The 14,005-nt window shown below is 51.3% G+C and overlaps 1 protein-coding gene across 1 annotated transcript; it reads left to right on the top strand.

Annotated features, from left to right (window-relative positions):
- The first annotated feature begins 558 nt into the window (after positions 1 to 558).
- Positions 559 to 10,425, top strand: LOC148093026 (DLA class II histocompatibility antigen, DR-1 beta chain-like). The gene is made up of 6 exons (XM_087817090.1): positions 559 to 667; positions 6,144 to 6,410; positions 8,459 to 8,740; positions 9,394 to 9,504; positions 9,957 to 9,980; positions 10,261 to 10,425. The coding sequence occupies exons 1-6, from the start codon at positions 568 to 570 to the stop codon at positions 10,272 to 10,274; spliced, it is 798 nt and encodes a 265-aa protein (XP_087673216.1). The 5' UTR covers positions 559 to 567; the 3' UTR covers positions 10,275 to 10,425.
- The last annotated feature ends 3,580 nt before the right edge of the window (positions 10,426 to 14,005 follow it).

The following is a 14,005-nucleotide window of genomic DNA, read 5'->3' as shown; positions in this document are numbered from 1 at the left end:
CCCCGCACCCCTTGCTCTGGGCCGTCGGCTTCCCCCGTTGTGAGGTTAAGTGCCGTCCAAAGGGGCTTTCCCTCCATTCCCCACACATCGCCTCCTCTCGGCCCCTTTCTCCAAGGGCATCCTGCAGGTGCCGCTAAGCTTGGTAACAGCACCAGGAGACAAACCTGAAAAGCCTTTCACTCAGGTTAAATTATTAAGCAACTTTCAATCTCCTTCAGGCAGAGACCTTCCTCCCTGTAAAGAGGGACCGGCTGCGCTCTCCACCCAACAGCTGCGAGCCTGTCTCGGCATCAGTTACTGGGGAAGCTGCTCCTCCAGGTGTCCCCAGAATCTAAATTTTTAATGCAGGAAATTTTAAGTTTCAGAAGAGGAACTTCATAGCGAGTCTCAGACCAGCAACTGATGATGCTCTGCGAATACGAGGCTGATTGGTTCTCAACACTGAGATTACCCAGGAACAAAGAAACCAGTTCCTTAGCTTCTGTTTGTGGGGATGGGGTAAAGGGGAATCCTGGTCCTGACTCAGTGAGACTTGCCTGCTCCCTGCACCGTCCTCTGTCCTCCAGCATGGTGTGTCTGTGGTTTCCCGGAGGCTCCTGGATGGCAGCTCTGACAGGGACACTGATGGCACTGAGCCCTTTCCTGACTTGGGCCAGGGACACACCACGTAAGTGCTCCTTGGGGGGTGAACTGTTGCCGGGTGGGGAAGAAAGAAAATTGGCTTTGTCACTGTGTCCAGACCATGTCCATTAGAAAACTGTGACATTTTCTTCAGTGGCCACCTACCTTTATCACAGGGACCCCCAACTCTTTCCACAGGAAAAGGAGCCTGGGTGGCCGCCACTATGGGGGCTGTGAAGGGGCTCCCTGAGTATAGGCCGTTTCCTCTCAGCTCTCCTCCAGTCAAACCTCTCCAGCCCTGTGTCCCACTCTCTCAGGGCCTTGCGAGGATTTAGAAATAATGATTTCAGACTGCTTTCCATCCAGTGGTTCCCTTTATTTTATTGAGTTATCCCAAGAAAAGGAAAGTTTTTCTGAAATTTTATGGGGAATCAAAAGGAATTCCAAGGGTCTCTTTTTGAAGATCCTGTGTTATGTCCTCAACAGAATCTGTGAGGTTGGTGCCTTCCCCTACTATGAAGGGGCCTCCCCCACTATCTCCTTTCCTTTCCCCCTGAACCCCAATGTTGGTAAGGCCTGTGTCCCTGTAATGAAGGTTCTCCGAGAGAAGTGGGCTAGTGCTCTCTCTTCCCCCTGCGGAAAGCCCCCTGGAGCTGAAGCAGAGGTTCTTAGTCCTCGGAATGACCCTGCAGATCAGGAACATCTATGGGGTTCTTTGCTGCCTTAAGGAACTGATGGCATCTTCTGAACACCTGGCCAGATTAGTGTTCGTCGTGGACCGCTTTCATTCTATCGGTTCCTCCTACGTCTCCTCCTCTTTGACCTGAGCCCACAAGTAGGGATTCAACCAGTAGAGATAAACTGTATGAAATTCTGTGTTCTTAAGTTAAAACAGTCAAATACTAGCAATTTCATAGGTTCAGGTTATACGCCTCCAGCAGGAGTCTAGAGTGTGAAGGTTGCTTCCTTCCCACGGGACTGAAAGTCATAATCAAGTCAAGGGAACTCATGGGCCTCCGGGAGTCTTGGCCCCAAGGTCGCAGGTCCATTCAACCTGCCCTCGGCTTCCCTTCATTGGACAAGTTTGGTGGCCTCTGCTCCCAGGTCTCCCTATTCCTTCCCAGCAGTGTGTCATCACCATTCCTGAGACCTCAAAGCTCACACAGGCCTCAGCACTGGAACAGGTCCATAGTCAGGATAAAATGTCGTGATATTTTCCCTCTTTCTTAAAACCACCTTTTCCTTACCTGTGAAAGTTTCTTCTAGCAACAGAAAGAGTATAGGAGTTTGAGCCCCTGCTGCTTTCCAGGGTCCCCACAATGGTCAAGTCCTAGAACCTGGGTTCATTCATTAGACCACAGATATTTATCTGAGTGACAGTGATATACTGGGCTCTGTTCTAGGATCAGAGAATCCTATTTGAACGATAGAAAGTTCCCTTTTACCGTAAAACTTGGCTAACGTCGGGAGAAAGACAATAACCCAGTAATATTTAAGAAAGAAAAAACTGTCAGAGAGCAATAACTGCTCTGAAAACCACACAGCAGGGTTACAGGGCAAAGAGGCTTGGATTCGCCTGACATCAGTCCACGGGGTTAGGGAGCTGTCCCTGAGAAAGTGACGTTCAGAGGCATTTGAGACCTGAGTGATGAGAGAAGCCACCATGTGAAGATCTGAGGGACAAGTGTTCCGGGGGGGAACGGGGAAAGGCCGAAGTGGGGGACCATGTTTGCGGCGTCTAAGCGACAGGAGGAAGGCCAGAGCGGCTGAGGCACAGCGAGCAAGCTGGGGAGTGACACTGACACAGGAGGAAGTTGGGAAGACGGGAGACAAATCATACCGGGCCCTGGTGGCCATGGTGAGAAATCTGAATTTTATCTGAAGAGAGCTGAGAACTACTGGATGGTTACAAGGAGAGGAGAGTCCATTTATATTTGTTTAAAAAGTAAGAATTCTAGCCACCTTGTGGAGATTGGGTTGGGGGTTCACAAGTGAGTGCGGAGGAGTCTCCAGGGCAGACGTGCCCGGGCCCGTTAGTGCGCTGCGGCCAAGGCGGTGGTGAAGCTAAAGAGCAGATCTGGGCGGATCGCTCGATGCCGTGTTCAGGGATCTGATGGGTCGGGGAACACAGTCAAGCTCATCCCTAAGGATTTTGTGTGAACAATCTGAGGAAACTTGGAGGAGCCGTTTATTGAGAGAGGGAAGACTGTGGGAGAGAATTATTCAAGTGGGTGGTTAGGAATACATATTTTGTTTAAGTTGGAAATAATTTTCTGACATTTATGTGGAGCTGTCAAGAGGTCGGTTGAATACGGGAGCCTGGAGTTCAGGGCCAGCCAGGACTGGAGGTGTCTGTGTTGGTGTCAGTGACACATGTGTTGTGTTATATTCCAGGGAGGTGGAGGCCACACAGTGAGAGTGTATAGCAGACAAGACACAACAGACGCCGAGCCCAGAGGACCAAGGGCCAATGGGTCAGCAAAGCGGACTGGGAAGGGTGCCAGGGTGGTGAGGAAAACCTGGGGAAGGTGATGCAGGGCAGTGAAGGGAGGCAGATTTTTCCAGAAGGAGGGGGAGGCCGGGCGTGGTGAGAACAGGCAGAGAAGCGAGCACTGGGCTTGGTGGACGTTAGCAGTGGGTGGAGTGCACGGGATGGAACCTGGACTGGACCGTTTGAGGAGAGACTGGGAGCTGAAGACGTGAAGGATGATTACAGGTGACGGAGCAGTGGCCTCGGGGAGAGACTGTGCTCTGGGATCGAGGAGCCCGCTGGGCCCAAAGCATGAGAATAAAAGAGTCTGAAAAGAAGCTGGGAGGGCTTGAGAAGCAGAGATGTTCAGTCACCAGCAAGGAGCCACTGGGGTGACCTTGAATGCAGAGGTGACCGGTTATGCAAGGGCCATTAATTATACAGCCAGTATTTATTAGTGACCCAGAAGAGGCCAGTTGTCACCCTGGGAGAGGGGGAGGGCGTCACCAACAGGATGGCCCCACCAGCATGGAGGCCGCAGCATTTTGCAGTTACTATGACCCAGGCCTAAAGCTGAGTATGTAACTCTCATAACTACCCTATCTTATCTGCAGCAATTAAAACTGGGATCATCTATGGGATCTAATTCAGAGACTTTAAGTAACTTACCCCGTCACGTAGTGAATTGTAGAACCCAGATGACATGGTCTGGGTCTCAGCGTCTAGAACGTCCCTCTCTCCTGCGTCAGCACAGTCCTTTCACACTAGGTTCCTGTCTGTCCCGTTATTACACACAAACCAGTGTTTCTGTGCTTTTGTTCAAAATGATATTTACTTATAAAATTAATTAAAGACAAATGCCAAATGCTAATGAAGATACTATTTGCTTTAGGAAGTTAAGGAATAGAAAGATCTGTGAGCTTGCATTCATAAGGGTTATAAGAATTAAAATAGCAATGCATTTATTACTTATTTGATCAGCACTAGGAAGAATCGCCATTTAATTCCACACTTAACAATATCTTGTGAGGAATCCAGTGACATTAAATCTATTTTAGAGATAAACCAAAAAGGCCCATGGGTGTTAATATCTGACCCAAGTGAAGAGCTAATGTTCAAATTCAGATTTCCTAGTTCTAGAGCTAGGGCTTCAAACACCACTAGTGAACAGGGGCTCGGCTGGGTCTGGGTTCCTGCTGGAATTCCTGATGTTCACATGGGCCAGTGTGGGTCTTCGGGTTGGGGCGGGCAGATGCTAGGGCTGCTCGTTCCAACATATAGGAGAAATTTACATGTATGTTACATTTATAATTTGAAAAGTTGCTTAGGGGCTCACACTAGGGACAGACCATCGTGGGCACAGGAGGAAGAACATGAAGTTTAAATAGTCTCCTCTGTCCCAGAGTTTGTCAGCAGGCCGGCTAGGGTTACTGAAGGAAATACAGAGGCCCGATTAAATCTGAATTTCAGAGAAACAACAATGATTTATCTAAAATCCAAATGTAACTGAATCCTGCGTTTTTATTTGCTAAGTTGGGGACCTTTACCTTGGGCACATGAGCGTGGACAGATGGCGCTGACCTTGCAGGCGGCAGGGAACAGCAACTCCACACGTTTGTTTCCGAACCTTCTCATGTGCCCAGAAGGTCCGAGAGGGTCTGAGTGGACCTGGTCTGGCCAGAGTGCCCTCCTCTCTGCCGTCAGTTCCGAGTGAAGGTCGGGACCTGCTCATTTTGTAAACTGTCTATATGAGGGTGTCACCTCAGCTTCTCCCCTTCTGCGGGGACCTGCCTCTAGAAACGAGAGTCCACACCCGGCCCGGGCGGGTAACCCGGTGCCTGCCGCTGTTGCTGGGAGCAGGGGGCAGCTAGAAATGGATCAGTTGGGACACTGAGCAGGATTCAAATGGCAGCGGCCGTAGTTTTCTACCGCGGATGAGACGTGCACCAGTGGAGAAGTTAAGAAAGATGACGGCGTGGAGGGTAAATTAAACGGCCTGGTGATGGATTGGCAAGGGTCAGAAACAGGTACATCTTGGTTCTGAGCAGATGTATTTTGCTGGAAAATTACTCTGCGTGGGACCGGATTCCTAAGATAAACATACAGGACCAAGGCTTTCAGCAGACACGACGTTGGCAGAATGCGTGCGGGAGGTCTCCGCTGCGGCTTCATCGACAGTGTCATTTTCACCACAGATTTTCCAGATGCTTCACGGCCGCGGGGCTCCCCTGAGAAGGAGGGTTCACGGCCCCTTCCCCGCCCCACCCCTGGAACATCTGGCAATACTGAAGCCGCGTCCGGTTGTCACACTGCGGGTTTCTTCTGACAGCTGGCGGGATGAGGCCAGGGATGCGGTGCACAGCCCGGAGTACACAGCAGCCAACCACCCCGGCCCCAAATGTCACCCGCGTTGAGGCCGAGGACACTGCTGTACACGGGCTGTTTCCACAGCCTCCAGACGCACGCTCTGAACGCACGCTCGCCTCCCGGTTCAGTTCTTCAGGGTTTACTTTATGTATTTATAGACAGTTATACAAATTAGCCACCTCTTGTTGAATCCATTTAGTCTATTGAAGTTTAAAACCTTCAGTTTTATTTTTTGTCTTATGCAATGTTTGTGACAATGTCATGACTTCGCGGTCATCTCATCTGTATGGACTTTCAACAGCTGGTCCCCTTAAGTCACAAGCATGTCTGAGTGAAGGGTCCGCCTGTCTGCGGTAATTGGCTTCCACCCGTCCGTCCCCTTTTAGCCACAGGTGGGCCGGGTGTCCTGCGCCTGCTGGGCTTGGACGCGCAGAAAGGGGACGGGCCCTGTCGGGTTGCGGTTTCATCTCCGCAACACGGGCTGGGGGAGCCCAGTGGACCCCGGGGCTTAAGGTCCCGGGGCTTAGGGTCCCGGGGCCTCCCCGCCCTCGGCCTCCCCCCAGCCCCGACGACAGGCGACCCCTGGGCGCTGGCGGTCGGGTGCCCGTGTCCTCGTGTCCCCACCGCCTGGGGCGGCATCGCCGTCAGAGTCTAACCAGGGTCACTGCTCGCTCTGTCCCCACAGCACATTTCCTGCAGCAGCTTAAGGACGAGTGTCATTTCTCCAACGGGACGGAGCGGGTGCGGTTCCTGCAGAGAGTGATCTACAACCAGGAGGAGTACGCCCGCTTCGACAGCGACCTGGGGAAGTTTGTCGCGCTGACCGAGCTGGGGCGGCGGTTCGCCGAGTGCTGGAACCGGCAGGAGGACGTCCTGGAGTATCGTCGGACCGCGGTGGACTGGTTCTGCAGAGTCAGCTACCAGGTGTATGGATTCCTGGTGCATCGGCAAAGTGAGTGGGGCGGGTTGGGAGGGCCGGTGTACCCGAGTGTTCCCCGAGCATGTGCCCGAGTGTGTGCCCGAGTGTTCCCCGAGCGTGTGCCCGAGTGTTCCCCGAGCGTGTTCCCCGAGTGCTCCCCGAGTGTTCCCCGAGCGCGCGGGTGTAGGGCTGCGAGCGAGCACACTTGGGAGGGGACCCGTGAGGCCTGCTGTCGGGGACACTGGGGTTCTGCCCCGTGGGAGGGACGTGTGGGTGCCGTCTGTGTGTCTAGTGGGGGCAGGTTCGGGGAGCAGAGGTGGGGAGTGGGGGGGACGCGGAGTCGCAGCCTGTGGGCCGCCCCCTTCCTGTCCCGAGCCCCTGGAAGAGGCCGTGGCCTTGGGCAGAGGGTCAGCCTGGGGGGCTGGGGCGCCTCTCATCCTCCCCAGGCTCCTCTTAGGTCTAAGTTTCTTGCTTTTCAAAAAAAAAACTCCCTCCCTCCTCCTCCCTTAGTGTATCTATTTTTACGTAGCTGAAATGATTGTGAAACCACGGTTTTGAATTATAATTTTGTCACTGAGCGTAGTGAGGTCACTGCCTTTACAAAGCTAAAGCATAGTAATTACATGTTATCTTCTTACACTTGTGACCATTTACCTCACATTCTGAAACTTTGTCAATATTACCAAATGCTCAGTTGAAAATTCGCTAATTATTTTTAATTTGTGCTGCTTTGATTTGTAAGGTTCTTCAACAGTTTCACGCACTTGCTGGTTAATTGTCGCTCCGGCTCTAACTTGCCTGTTGTCGGTCCTCTCTGGGGTCCTGGCGTTTCCCTCAGTGACTTTATGGCTCCTCTGTGCAGCTAGATGGACCCTGCTGACGGGGTTCAGCACTTTCTCCTGCTCCTGGTTCGCCTTCTGATTCCGGTTTATTACTTTCAGTGTTAAGAATTTAAACATCTTTAATGTAATGAATGTGCGGCAAAGTTGTTAGCAATGATTTACCCTCAGTTGTAAGTCTACGATGTAGTGGTTTAGCAGCAATGATTTCCCAGGGTGCTGTTCTCCCCTCCCCTGCTCTCCTCTTCCTCCCCCTCACCCTCTGCTCCCCCTCACTCCCCTTACCCCTCTTCCCCCCCCCCATCCTCTCCTCCACAATTGTGTATTGAGCCTGGTCTCAGGCAGGAAGCACACATGTTACTGAGTCCCAGACCCTGCGCTGAGCTCAAATGTCAGCTTGAAGAGAGATGGTTATGAAACGACAACAATTCCAGCACTAGATTTTTGAGGAGAGGGGTTGCTCAGCCAGTGTAACTAAGTATTTTTAACGAGTGACTTTCCTTGGTCCTTCCCTCTCCTGCAGGACTCGTGCTCCTCTGGGACTCGGCTCCCCGAGTCAGAGAATCCCCCGTGTCCTTCCCGCTTCCCAGGTAGAACCACTTCTGTGGTGGTCTCAGGTGCTAGAGCCGCATCCCCGATTTCACGCCCTGTGTCCCCATCTTCCCCAAGCTGTCCCCCAGTTTACCCACACTGCTTTGAATGACATTTTCTCTCCAAGTGGAGGAGGATAGTAAATAGCTAACACATAGTGAAGCCTAAGATCCAGCCCTGGTTTTACATATTTTAGGTCCACCGATCCTCATGTATCCCTAAGAGGCAAGTTAGTATTATTATCTCCTTTGCAGGTGAGAAAGTTGAGCAGAGAGGAATGTAAAATTGTCCCAGGTCACCCAGTAAGAGGCAGAGCCTGGATTTGAACCCAGACAGTCCCTGTTCCAGAAATCACACTTTTAACCAATAAACTACATGCCTTGCAAAGATCTCTAAACACTCCAGTTCAACAGTGAATAACTGTTTCAACATATTAAAAAGTCCCACAAGTTTCCTCTGCATCCCAAATCAAGTGGGCGCACGCTGGAGGGTTAGATTCAAGGCTCATGGCAGCAAGTCCTGCTGGGCCGCAGGGCCGGCTCTGAGGGAGGCCTGCCCGAGCCTGGAGCCTGGGACTGGAGCCTGGAGGCAAAAGGGAGCCAGCCAAGGAGCCTTCCCTGCCTTCCTCACATTGCCCCTTTTCTGTCCTAGCTGCGCCTACAGTGACCGTGTATCCCGCCAAGACCCGGCGCCTGCAGCACCACAACCTCCTGGTCTGCTCTGTGAACGGCTTCTATCCAGGCCACATTGACGTCCGCTGGCTGCGGGACGGCCAGGAGCAGGAGGCGGGGGTCGTGTCCACAGGCCTGATCCGGAATGGGGACTGGACCTTCCAGATCCTGGTGATGCTGGAGACAGTTCCCCAGAGCGGAGAGGTCTACACCTGCCAAGTGCAGCACCCAAGCCGGACGAGCCCGCTCACCAAGGAATGGAGTGAGATGTGCTCGGACTCGCCCGCCTCACCCGCCACAGGGGACTTTGCTTATCCCGGGGGGCAGGGCTCTCCCCTCCCCAACCCCACTATCCTTTGCTTGTATCTCTCCTTCAGCACAGGCCACCGGGGTGGGCCTGTGATCACTTCTGTGGATACCTAGAGCCTGGGAGGCCGTCATTCCTATCCCTGCTTTGACGTTCCCCACAATACCTCAGGTCTTGGTCCCCTTGGCCCTGGGCACCAGTCCCCTGCGTCAGCTGGGCTGGTACTTCTGCCTGTTGCTCTGAGTTGTCCACTGTGATCTGAGAAGAGGCTCGTCCTCTATAACTCAGGGACCTTCCTGACACAGGAGAGTCCAGTGTCCGCTCTGCCATCTGTGAGCTCTGTCACCCTGGACCAGTCCTGAACCTCACTGAGCCCCAGGCTCCGCATCCATCAGATGCTGAAGCGGTGGCCTCGTGCCAGGGCTGGGAGGCTGCAGGGGCCAGTGCCTGCACCGCGTACCCACCAGTGGGACCCAAGTCTCTTCTCCAGAAAGGGCCGACTGTGCTGGATCCTCTGGATTCCTTCTCCCCCCCTCAAAGCTGTCAGTCCCAGTCTCAGGGAAGTTGGCTTTGGGATAAAACCCACTAAAACCGGCTTCTTCTCCCAGGGGCACAGTCTGGATCTGCACAGAGCAAGATGCTGAGTGGAGTCGGGGGCTTCGTGCTGGGTCTGCTCTTCCTCGGGGCAGGGCTGTTCGTCTACTTCAGGAATCAGAAAGGTCAGGGGCCGCTGGGGTTCCCCGCAGACTTCATGGGGGGAAATTAGGACTTTGCTCAGGTTAGTCCTCTGTGTATCCATGGCCCATATAAGCCTTTCCCTGGACGAGCTCAAATCTCCTGGAAATCGAGAAATAAACGGTCCGTGGTTCCTTATGGTTGAAACATAAAGAGTTATGGCCGGTGGAGGTGGCAGAAGGGTTATCACGCCCGGAGCTTTGGGTCCAGATCCTGGGAGATGCAGGAGCAGACCCGACGGTGCATAAGATTACACCGGACGTGTGACAGGGGTCAGGGGGCCACTGCTCTCTGTTCCTGCTCTCCTCTCTCCTCTGGTGTCATGTGAGGTGGGTGTGGCAATCGAGAAATGTCAGGGGGTCTGGGCGGGGACCTTGTGTTTGGGGACAGATTTGCCTTCCTATCTTGAAGTGTTTACCTTCCTTCTCTTTCCCAGGACACTCTGGACTTCAGCCAGCAGGTAATGCTCCTCAGTCCCCTTTCAGAGACACACTCGCTTTCCCCAGAGCAGGATGTGGGGGTGACGGACAGGAGACAGAAACCCTGGGAGACACTGGGTCTGACCTCTGGCCGGGCCGTTTACACCGAAGCTCCTGCTCCCCACTTGGTCACAGGCCGGCCCTGAAGGCACTTTGGGGGTGACGCAGAACTTCTTCCTGCGGAGCTGAAACAGGAGGCCCGGGAGGGGACAGCGTCACTGGTTGGCAGGGTCTGGAAACAACACTGCCCTCTGTCCGCAGGACTCCTGAGCTGAGGTGACGATGGTGACAATTGAGGGGGAAAGAGCCTTCTGTCCTGGCCTCTTCACAGCATGAAAGGGTTTCCTGCTCGGCTCTTTAGTGCCTCCTGGCTGCCCTTTGGTCCTGCTTCAAGACCCTGCGGGAAACGTGCTCCCCGCTGGCTTCCTCAGCCCCCCGACCCAGAGCCCCCAGGCTGGACGGGGAACCTCATCTCCACCCGCCCGCTCCCTTTGTACTCGGCCCTCGCTGTGCACTGGGCCCCTGAGCTCACCTCTCCCACGTTTCTGTATAAAATTTCCCTCCATTAAATACGGAGTGAAGACCATGTGCTCCTCACGCCTCATGACAAGAAGTAGAGAGAAAAGAGAAAGGGGATCTCGTCTCAACACAACAGTCACTTTCATTTCTTTTCCTGAATGCTAGTCACCTGGGGATCTGGAAGGCTCCCTGTTCCCTCGGTGCGTTTTCATGGGGTTTCCATTCTGTAACCAGGCCTGGCTTCCTGAGGCAGGAGAAAGCCTGCAAGGAACCATGCCCGGGCTCTCCTACGTCTGTTTCTCAAAGAGAGACACAGGTTCCTTGCCCCATGGGGACAGAAAGGGGACATGTCTAAGAAATGCAGCTCACCTGTAAGGATGTGATGCCTTCACAGTTTCTAGAATCATGTTCTTTTGTCTTTTTGTCTCTGATTTTTTAAAAGAAGGACCTAAACCCCGGTATCTCTTGAAGTCCCCTTTTATTAGACTCATGGTGGGCTTCCACACTTGAGTCTTTTCTGTCTCTCAGATAAAAATCAGCACTGTGCTGACTCTTTGCCCTGAGATGCACCCTTCCCCATAAATAGGCCTCAGAGGCCCTCAGGACAAAGCCTCAACTCTAGTGGAAAAGATGCACTCCTGAGGCCCTCCAGGTTGTGTGACAAACTCACTGTCACAGGAAAACCCTGTGTGGGTCGTGTTTCAGCATAAATGAGGGACAGTGCTCGGAAACAAGGGGGAGTATGTGAATCCACTGACATGCAACCTAACAGCAAAAAACTCCGCAATGGAAGAAAGGTGGGAAGACTCTGTGAGGTAACCTCCAAAATGTGTTGGGGTCTGGAACAGGAGAGTTTGTGCACAACATTCTTTTTAATAAGAAAGAGAAGAGCAGGAATATATAGCTGAATCCGTTCATTTTATCTCCCTTTTGTTTACCCGCCATCTATATTTATCTACCATCTATCTACTTACATTTGTAAATAGAAACAATGCAAGGATATTTTTAAATGGTTGTCTGTGAAGCAAAATGAGGGAACAGGTTGAAGGAATCTTCACTTTTCTGAATATATATCTTATTTAATAGTTTTAACTTGAGTAGCATTCAAATATTTTATGCAATAAAAATTTGAATCAAAAGTTTTAAAAGACAATAGAAACAAACTGACAAGAAGTACATGATGGGAAACAAGCTGAAAATGGAAATGAGTCGAGGGTTTCCAGTCCAGGACAACAGTATAGGACAACCCTGACCTCACCTCCTCCCGTGTCACATGAACTTTACACCTGCAGACACAGCAGTTCCCCTTGAAGAAGAAATGAGGGCCAAGGGACCAACACAAACAGGAGAGATGCCACACAGGAACAGGAAGGAGAGACAGGCACATGGCAGCCTGGGAACCCCACCCCCAGCGCACTGACCTGGAGCTGGAGGGATCACCGAAGGGCATATGTGCAGACTCACCCACTCTGGGGTAAAGGGAGAAACCAGTGGCCTAAAGGTACTGAGACTAAATGGGAAGGCAATCCATTTGCTAACCCTAGAGTGTCTGCCAAGTGGGAGGGGAACTGCAGGAACTCTCTCTGGTGTCAGAGGCACCAGTCATTCATTGGCACTTGCCCTCCCTTGATCTCATGGGCAGGACACAGTTCAGGTGCTTCAGCCAGCCATCCTTGGTTGTCAGGCCCCAGGCCCACACCAGCTCTGTGGCTCGTCCCCAGGACTCCCCACAGCCCACTCCCGCTCCAGGTCAGGGCCCCTTACCTGCAGGTTTCCCTGTGTCCCACTCCCACTCCCGCTCCAGCTGGCCTGCTAAAGACACCTTTGGAGCACACGGTCTACAAAGGAAAAGCTCCTAAACAGGTCTACTCCTTCAACACTGGGAGACGTTGCTCTTTCACCTAAATCAGAGAAACAAACACAGAGAGACAGCCACATTGAGGAGTCAGAGAAATGTACTCTTAAGTAAAGGAACAAGAAAAAGAAAAAAGAACTGAAAGAAACAAGAGAGAAGCAATTTACCAGACAAAGAGTTAAAGGTAAACACTAGTTATAAGTATGCTGAATGAACTAGGGAGAGAAATAGATAAACTCAGTGAGAACTTCAACAAATACTTAGAGCAACCAATCAGAACTGAAAAATGCAATACATGAAATGAAAACAAAAATACCCTAGAGGGTATCAACAGCAGATCAGTTGATGCAGAAAAATGAGTCAGCAAGCTGAAAGACACGGTAGTGAACAGCAAAAAGAAAAATTTTCATTTATTTTATTTATTTAAATAATATTTTTTTATTTCAGCCAGACGGAGAGAAAGATAGAAACATCAATGATAAGAAAGGCATTGATTGGCTGCCTCCTGCATGCCACCCACTGGGAATCAAGCCTGCAACCTGGGCATGTGTCCTGACTGGCAATCGAACCAGAATCTCCTGGATCCTAGCTCGATGCTCCACTGCTGAGCCATGCCTGGCCGGTCAAGAATTTTTTTTAAATGAAGATAGTTTAAGGGACCCCGGGGGCAACAGCACGTGTACCAACATTTGAATCATAGGGGTCCTGGAAGGAGGAGAGAGAGAGAAAGGGAAGTAAAACCTAACTAAAGAAATAACAGCTGAAACCACAATGAGGTATCACTTCACACCTGTCAGAATGGCTCTATCAACAAATCAACAAACAACATGTGCTGGCGTGGGTGTGGAGAAAGGGGAGCCCTAAAACACTGCTGGTGGGAATGCAGACTGGTGCAGCCACTATGGAAAACAGTATGGAGGTTCCTCAAAAAATTAAAAATGGAGCTGCCGTTTGACCCAGTGATTCCACTCCTAGGAATGTATCCTAAGAATCCTGAAACATTCATCAGAAAGGATATATGCACCCCGATGTTCATAGCAGCACAGTTTACAATAGCTAAGATCTGGAAACAGCCCAAGTGCCCATCAGTACATGAGTGGAGAGAAAAGCTGTGGGACATTCACACCATGGAATACTACGCAGCTGTAAAGAAGAAGAATCTCGTACCCTTTGGGACAGTATGGATGGTTCTGGACAATATTATGCTAAGTGAAATAAGCCAGGCACAGAAGGACAAATATCACATGATCTCACTTATACGTGGAATCTAAAGAACTTAATAAACTGATGAACAGAATAGATTCACTGACATGGAAACATAGGTGAGACTGACGAATGTCAGAGGGATGGAGGAGGGCAGGTGGGTGGAGGGGGAGAGAGTAACCAAAGAATTTATGTGCATATATACACAACCCAAGGACACGGACAATGGTGGGGAGAGGGACTGGGGAGGGGGAAGGAATGGGGTGGAACGGGTCATTGGGGAGAAAAAGGGACATCTGTAATATTAAAAACAATAATAAAATTAAAAAAATAATAATAATAAAACAACCAATCAATAAATACTTTTTTTAAGTTAAGAAAAAAAAAATTTTTTTAATGAAGATAGTTTAAGGGACCTCGGAGGCAACA

Source organism: Miniopterus natalensis, chromosome 5 (genome assembly GCF_054644295.1).
Source record: "Miniopterus natalensis isolate mMinNat1 chromosome 5, mMinNat1.hap1, whole genome shotgun sequence".
Lineage (NCBI taxonomy): Eukaryota > Metazoa > Chordata > Mammalia > Chiroptera > Miniopteridae > Miniopterus > Miniopterus natalensis.
The sequence above is the reverse complement of the archived record's forward strand: the minus strand, read 5'-3'. Positions and strand labels throughout refer to the sequence as shown.